Source organism: Lactuca serriola, chromosome 3 (genome assembly GCF_051521515.1).
Source record: "Lactuca serriola cultivar US96UC23 chromosome 3, Lser_US96UC23_V15, whole genome shotgun sequence".
NCBI lineage: Eukaryota > Viridiplantae > Streptophyta > Magnoliopsida > Asterales > Asteraceae > Lactuca > Lactuca serriola.
Window position 1 is genome coordinate 34,121,883 of NC_136410.1, and position 8,395 is coordinate 34,130,277.

Here is an 8,395-nt window from a genome sequence, read left to right on the forward strand (position 1 = left end):
TCATTTTCATCAACAAAATGTTTATACTTGGAAATCCAAGGCCGATCATGAGGATTTAAATATCCTTAAATGGTAAGGATGAGATAGAAAAGACACTTATTGCACCCCAAAAAAATTTGACCCTAAACAACTGTCCACTTTGCACCTCCCCTTCACCCCCCCCCCCCCCCCCCCCCAAATGCTCAGAACATATTAATTAATTTCATGGTGTTTCTTAAATTATAAATTATAACTAGGTATTTACTTTTATAGTGAAATTACGGTATGTGTGGAAGTTTAGTCCCTAACTTTCATTATCTCTAAATCAACTAAGAGTTGACATGTATTTATTAGGTTTTATATTGTGTTCTATTTATTATAAGCCTAAAGAAATATGAGTATTATGTTTGTTTTTTATGGTTTTAAAACTGACCTAATATAATAAAAACACCATACCTATTCCGGTTTATAGCCGGTACCAAACCACAAGTAAAATCGAAAATTGCACCACACAAAAAAAGAACCATACAATTTTCTTAAACTAAAAAGTGATTTGTTTGATTTTTGGTTTGGTTGAGCCAAAAACCACACTAAACTACACCACGAGTTCACGTGTACCCCTAGAAAGGGGGCCACTATATCATTCAGGTGTTAAAACTTAAAAGACCAAGTTTAATTAATTTTCATGACATTTTGCTATAGCTTTTGTTTAAAAAAAAAAAAAAAAAAAAAAAAAAAAAAAAAAAAAAACTGTTAAGATTTTGGTCCTTTCTAGATTTCATTTAGTTATCTTCAAATTTTAATTATAGAAAAGTAAAGTGAAAGACATACTGCACAGTTTGTCATTTCCTGATGATATTTGGACACAAACTGATATAAACATAATTAAGAGATATACAAACAAATTTTTGGAGATCTGAATTCAAAATTCATGCAATACTACTTTGTACATGATGCAATAAAAGTTGTGTACATTGCTCCCAACCAAAAATAAATATAAAATATCTACCAAATCGCCATGGTTTTGGTTACAAGGGAGTTTATACTTTATACTGTTTTAATCTGACAATTACACCCATCAGTAATAATACTACTCAAACTCAAGTACACCTTCCTCATGAACATACATTAAAGCAACAGATATCAACATGCAAAAAGGAGGTAGGTGGTGCCAGATTTCAAGAAATTTACAAGTATGCCATTGTCCTGTCCTTCTTCATGCATAATACATATACAAGCTGTTTGAAGCAGCACATGCGATTAAGTTCTCATTTGGATGCCATGCCAGGTGGAGCAACTTCGTTGAAATATCATAACTGTTGTTTCCATTTATGTCAACTCCTGAGTTATCCAAACCTATCAAAAATTAATATTATAAATCATGATGCTTAAAATTATTTGAGAAAACTCATTGTCGGATTAAATGTACATTATAATTTTACATACCTCGCCTGCTCCCAACAGCATGAGTATAGTTTGCAGGGGATCTTAAGAATCTTGGAGGGGTTTGGATTTGTCTCCTATTTTAGTTAATTACAATTTACAAACATCAAATATTTATAATATATATACTTATATATTAAGTTTTTTTTTGTTATTAAAATAAACACAAGTAAATGAATGGTGTATACCTTGTGGGATTCTTGGTTGCCTCTAAAGTTGTTGCTTCTGAGCTCCCCGAAGAACAACCAAAAACACGAAACAAATTGCTGGATTATGAATTATTGTTTAGTACAACATAAAAATATAAGAAAACTTATATAAAATAACTCATTTTTGAGGAATATAATAGAAAAAAAAAAGGTAATCAAGTCAAGAAAACGAAAGTCAAACCTGTAAGAACCACTTGCCACCCGTTGTCCATCTCCACTCAGACAACACTCAAACTTATCAAATATCGAATCGTTTTCGTATAAATCACACAACTGAAAATAAATAAATAAATAATGAGCTGACCTTATTTCATAATATGAAATTATATTTTTAAAGTTGTTAAAAGGTTTATAATTAATTACCTTGGGTCTCAGATGTTCATGCACTTGGAAAGTTGCAACTGGTCCAGGACCCATATTTATATCCCACAGCTGATCACAAATAATTAAAAACAAAATATTTTAAATAAATATGTATATATACAAATGAAATATTTATAAAAAAAAAAAAAAAAAAAGTACCTTAAGTGTCATGTAGTCGCGACTAAGTATATACCTACCCCCCTTTGCAAACTTGATATCAGAAATTGAGGAAATAATATCTGTGAAAGAAGATCTTGAACCTTGAGGTTCATGTTCTTCAAATCTGTAACAGTAAATGAATAATAAGAAATATAAATGAAGGGAAATAGTTTAATAGAAAATTCAAAAATTGTAATTACTTACAATTTGCTATGATTGTCACATAAAGCTGATTGCCTCAAATCAAGAAGCCTTATTGACCCTTTTGAGCTACTATATGCCAACATATTACAATGTGAAGGATGAAACTCTGCTGAAGTTATAACCTCTGTACAAACAAATTTAAACAATTGTTAAAAATATTATAAACCTAGTATTTAATTTGAAAAAAAAAATACTATCACCAGTTAAATCATCCATGTTTGCAGGCTTCATGTCAACAATATTAAAACTCTGAGTGTTGATTTCAAAGTTCCAAAGGTTTATGCGTAAATCATCAGCTGAGATAAATGTTTCACCATCACTACAAAATGGAAATAATTAATAAATAATCAGATAACATTTTAAATGTGTATTAAATAAAGTAAAAGTATTGAAGCACACCTGTTATTAGAAATGGAATTAATATGATAGTCATGAGCATGGGCATATGTTCTTCTACATCTAGCTAAAAGGCTGGAGTCATGACTGGTTACCTGAACATAAAAAGTTGGAACTTTTAATGAAAATAAATAATTATTTAACTATTGATAATAATAATAAATAATTAGGCTGCATAGAACTACCATAGGTAATCGTAGAGATGTATGTACATTTGAGCTACTAATAAAACCATTGCTCAAATGATTTGAAGGGTCTATATTAAAGTTGCATATCTTTTTGATCTTCTTTTCTTGGACCTAGTAAAAATATAAGGAAATTAGCATAGATTGAAATACAAAAAAATAATCCGTATCAGACTTTTTTATATTCATACCTTCCAGAACTTTATGGTTTTATCATTAGTGGATAGCAGAAAAAGGGAACTGTTAGCTGTTTGACACCATTTAATCTTGTTGATTTTCTCTTCAATTTCCAAGCTTTTTAAATAATCAAACTGAAATCACATAAATATGAGAATAAATGTACATGATCAATGATAAAATTGACACAAAATGACAAACAAACCTCAGGTTCATGACTTTGGAATTCGGTTTTATAGCGGAATTCAGGGTGGCGGCTGCTGGAACAATCCATTCCTTCTAGAACTCTTCGAAGAACACCATGCTATATTATACATTTTCATGTTATAATATGAATTAACAAGATAAATGAACAAATTTTAAAGAACATGATCAATGATCATGGAGCATTAGAGCATACATCTATTTGGTCACTTCTTTCAAATAAAACCACACGACCTCCACGATCTCCGGTTGCAAGATGATCACCAGTTTTATCAAATTCTATTGCTGAAATGACATCAACTGCAATGAAAGCATTCAAAGTGTAAATAAATGCAGATGATTTAGCATTGATTACTCAAGATCATGACATCTAATAAGCTTCCCCTCTATGTTTTGGCTTAAGCTATCAGAACTCAAAAGGTTTGTACTTTCAGTTTAATCGCTGCATTCTGTAAATAGATACATAATTTAGCATATTGGAGACGAAATTCCCTTAGCTTCAACTTTAGAAGATCAAACAGAAGGTATAGTTTCACTACGTACATGCAAAGAATTACATTATCAATCAATTTTTAATTGGAAAAGTACAGGTTCAATTAAGAATCAAAACGTCCCTGTTTTTTTTTCTGCTATAGTAAGAAACAGAAAAGCGAGAACGAACTAAAATCAAAACAAAACCAAAGTGAAATTGAATACACCAAATTTGATTAACAAAACCAAAGCGAAATTTGATTAAATATTGTTTGTACCTTCTTGAACCTCTTCTCCTGCAGCACGTTCACCAAAAACCTGAGAGAATTTCCAGTCTAAGCCTGCTGGAGTCATAGCCACGTCACCCTCGCCGTCCATTTCGCAAACTTCAAACACAAGAATCGACGACTCAAAATCAACCCGATTGTCGCTGAAATGAAATCAGAAATGCAAAGTCTGGAGTTTAATGGTTTATCGAACACCATAAACGATTTCTATACACTAATCCGCATTTTCCTTCGTCTTGGATGAGTGAATCGGGCATGAATTTGGCGAATTGACACTGAGTAGCTGTGTAAAAACCCCACGAACGCATACACTATGAACTATGAAGTAAATAATTTCTATATTTGGAATCGATTCGACGAGGATTGTAGAAAGATTTTCACACAATCTGAGTATCCTCTTTTTCTCGTTTTCTTTCTCACATTTGGTAAATGGAATCTCTCCCCTTCCCCACGAAAACACACTTTCGCATTAATCTCACCATTAAATAAAACAAAAAAACAATTCGTCATTAATTAATTAGATTATTGTTGTATCTTAATATTTTCTACTAACAAACAAACAAACAATATCATCATCATTAAGGTAACTTATAGACTTATCGTTCGGTCAAATATGATTAACACGGTTTGGAAAATCCAATCGATCATTTTAATTAAACTCAAAATCATTTGTGTGTATATTATAACCACAATACGTATATATGAGTTTTTACTTTTTAATAAAAACCAATACTATTCTTTTTTTTTCTTTAAAATAATATGAAGTGTTGCAAAATTTATTACTACGTACTTAAAGTTAAAAATTCATTTTTCAACAAAAGTAATTTTAATTTTCATAGGGTAGAATAACTAAATTAGAATGTTAAATTAAAAGTTATAACAAAAGTTTAATTTAAAAAACGATAAGGATTAAGATAAGTAATTGTATCTAATGTGTAACCAATATATTAATTAACTGTTTATTACGTTTATTTTTAAAACTTAATGTTCAATTTAAAACATATATGGAAAAACCTTTTAAACTTGGCTACTAAGGAATCAACGCCTAGGGAAATGAAGGAAAATAAAGAAGGCTCGACTTTCCTTTTATTTTTTTCTTTCCTTCATCATTCCACATTTAAAATGATAGATTTCAACGCAAAAAATGCTCATTTGTTTTTCCTATCTTTAAATAAAAACATGCTTTCTTTTCTTCATTCCCTTTTTTTCTTTAAAGAATACTCAAAAACTCAGTTTTCATCCTATTTCATTCCTTAAAACAAATGGAGAACCAATTACAAACAACCATATAAAGTTAATTCAAAAATTATATATATATATATATATATATATATATATATATATATATATATATATATATATATATATATAAGTCTCTTAAAAGGATTTAGGATTGTGAAAGAAAAAAAAATCCTAATAAAGAAAGTAAGAATTCACTCCTTATAGTACATAAACACAATAATAACAAAGGAGTTGGAAAATGAATAAGATGAAAACGAAGTTGGAGAAGTACTTGCAAACTCTTTCATTTTTTTTCGTTTTGGATTTCTTTCGTGTAGGCAGTAGTAATGAGAGAAATTGATGTTGTTTAGGGAGTAGCGAAGGCCCATCATCGATGATTTTGATGTCTTTGTGGGTAATCTAATCGTCGGTTGTATGTGGAATTTCATGCCTTTCCATTCCCAAAAATGTCACTTTTCGTGCTTCAAACGTTTTGATGATAGTCCCTCCAATTTGGGATGTAAAATCCCAATGGTGTGTACGTGTTTGTATATATTGCATGAATTGATATTGCCGAGTGTGGTGAAAATTTTGAAGTGTTACTACTATTTATATATGTTTGCTTATATTTGTTACGGTTTCTATATATATATCCTTATATGAGTTTTGAGCAAATGTGTTCGCGTTTAAAAATGTGTATGTGGTTGTTGGTTTTCAAGATGAAGATGACGATAATGTGTCAAGTATGATTGTGTTTAAACATGTGTATATTGTTGTTTTTCTTTTTTAAAGATATGTAGAAATATGACGTGTCTTATGATATAGGAGGTATATTTTTTTGGTGGTTAAGTATGGTGTAAACAAATGCCAAAAGAAATATTATTTTTGTTTTTTTATAAATCACATCATTGTATGGTTATAGTCTTGCAGAAATTCAACTGATGTGAATTTTGAGATGAAATTTAGAGTTAAGACGTGTTTAATGTTTTTGGAGTTTATTAACTTAATAGTTATTCTCCTATAAATTTTGAAATATGGTGGTTATAATGTAATTAATCTTTTCTTTAATTATATCAATTACATTTTTAGTTATACAAAATTCATCTAATATTTTTAGGAGTAACTTAGAGGTTTGGTCCATATGGCTTAATCAGATTTCTAATTTGGGCACTTAGATTTAAAAATTGATAAGGTGCATTATCCATATGGTTTTAACAAGCTAAATTCTTCGTCCATCTTCCATATAAAAGACTCATTTGTTATTTCTCATATCTTTTTCTCTTTTTTCTTTATTTACAATAAAAAGAATAAAGAACGTGGATCTTATTACCACACTTATCCATTAGCTCTATGCCTACGACTTACGTTTACCATCTTATTCCTCTCAACTATTGTCATTATCACTCACGCTATGCAATCTTGACCTCCTTTATTACGTGCAATGTTCACGCTCCTTCATCGTCACCACTTAAACCACTGCATCCCTCGAAATATTTTCTTACAGACGCTCATACTGTAACCCCATGTTTTAAGAAGTTTCTTATTTCAAGATTGTGGACAATAAATGGATCAAGTAAAGGCCTTACGCTTCAAGAAAATAGGATTTAGACCCTATTGAATGTTGATAACATTGGTTATATGATCTAAGCCATTGGTTTGTGTTTTGGAGTCAAAAGGGTAAAATGGGAAAAATGATGTTTCGGACTTCCTTCATGGATTATGGTTTTTAATTCGACATGTGTTAAGCCCAAATTAACTATATAGAAGTGTGGGGCTCGTCAATACCTTTTCGTGGGTATAAAGATCTCTGAAAATGGAGTTGAAACAAGTTATGATTGTTTGAAGTTAATGTGGATTTAGGTGAAACCGGCGCAACAGCGTGGCAGTCGCCACGGAGTGGGGATCAGAGCCCACAGTGTGGCAATTTGTCAGGCCCAAGCCAATGATTTTATGGTTTTCAATGTATTTAAGCATAAGGTTCCACATTATGGGGGATTTTAGCAGCCTCCACCACCTCTAGGACCCCTTGGGAGAAACCCTAGCATCCACCTTCAATATTTGAGCTTCTCATATCTCCTATCTCATTTTTTGGTGCTTTTATGATGTTTTGGTAAAGTTAAAGATAATCAAGGCTCTTTTGCTTGCAAGGAATGATACTTCAAGTTTAGATTCATCTAAGACACTACCTTTTTGGACTATTGTAAGATAAAGTTCCAATCTTGCTATCTAGTTCTTTAGATCTTGTCATTTGGGGGTTTTGGCATTTTTGGTCTATTTTATGGATGATCTTGGAGTTGAGTGGACTCTAACATCTTTTGATCAGTTTAGGATGCTTCATGGACCTCATGGACTAGGAAAGTTATGATCTTTTGTCTTCCCTTTTTTTCTCCTTATGATATTTTTGTGTATTAAAGTTTAGATCTTGAAAGATTATGGTATTATAATGAATAAAGTTGGAAACTTTATACATCTAGACATCTTGTTGATTCAGATCTGAAAATTTGAGACTTGGACTTAATGGATTAAGTTAAGAAAGATGCATTTTTGGGTCCCTTTGAGACTTAAAATCTAGATATTGATGGTTTAGACCTTCCTAATGGATAAAGTTAGAAACTTTATCAATTAACACATTGGATAGGATCAGATCTGAGCTTTGGAGGTCTTGAAATCAAAAGAAAATGGATTAAGCTCATTTGAATTGTTCAGACCAATCCCCACGACATGGCCTTAGGCTGCCACGACATGGAGACTGAGGAATCAGCGATTGTTTTGGCGTTTTGTGCCCACGACATGGCCAAGGAAGACCACGGCTTGGAGGGTTGTAGTTGGAAATTTTGAGCTTATGTAACGTCCCAAAAACTCAGAGTTAAATTTTCATTTTAAAAACACTTAAATCATGTGTAACATCCTAATCCTCAGGTATGAAATTAAATTCTTTTAGCATATTTTCTTGGACCAACTCGGTGAGTTGGAAGGCCTCAACTCGGTGTGTTGAGGTGACATTGGCCGCAAATATTAATGGACCAACTCAGCGAGTCGAGGTGCCTCAACTCGGCGAGTCAGCAGCTGAATATGAAACCCTAATTTTTAGGGTGTT

At 31.5% G+C, this 8,395-nt stretch overlaps 1 protein-coding gene across 1 annotated transcript; it reads right to left on the reverse strand.

Annotated features, from left to right (window-relative positions):
- Window positions 1-874: 874 nt before the first annotated feature.
- LOC145091846 (serine/threonine protein phosphatase 2A 55 kDa regulatory subunit B beta isoform-like) lies at window positions 875-5,915 on the reverse strand. Its single transcript, XM_079029661.1, has 15 exons — window positions 5,591-5,915; window positions 4,069-4,176; window positions 3,516-3,619; window positions 3,321-3,419; window positions 3,130-3,249; window positions 2,939-3,052; window positions 2,757-2,848; window positions 2,558-2,676; window positions 2,358-2,481; window positions 2,154-2,277; window positions 1,995-2,063; window positions 1,813-1,904; window positions 1,611-1,688; window positions 1,426-1,499; window positions 875-1,335 (listed from the first exon to the last, which is right to left on the reverse strand). Exons 1-15 carry the CDS (start codon window positions 5,745-5,747, stop codon window positions 1,196-1,198), a joined length of 1,614 nt encoding a protein of 537 aa, XP_078885787.1. The 5' UTR covers window positions 5,748-5,915; the 3' UTR covers window positions 875-1,195.
- Between the last annotated feature and the right edge of the window lie 2,480 nt (window positions 5,916-8,395).

Coding starts and splice junctions, on each gene's coding strand:
- LOC145091846 (XM_079029661.1), bottom strand. CDS start 5,747: ATGAAATTCCACATACAACCGACGATTAGATTACCCACAAAGACATCA. Junction 3,420..3,515: donor AAAGAAGTGACCAAATAGAT/GTATGCTCTAAT, acceptor TGTATAATATAG/CATGGTGTTCTTCGAAGAGT. Junction 2,278..2,357: donor TGTGACAATCATAGCAAATT/GTAAGTAATTAC, acceptor TTACTGTTACAG/ATTTGAAGAACATGAACCTC.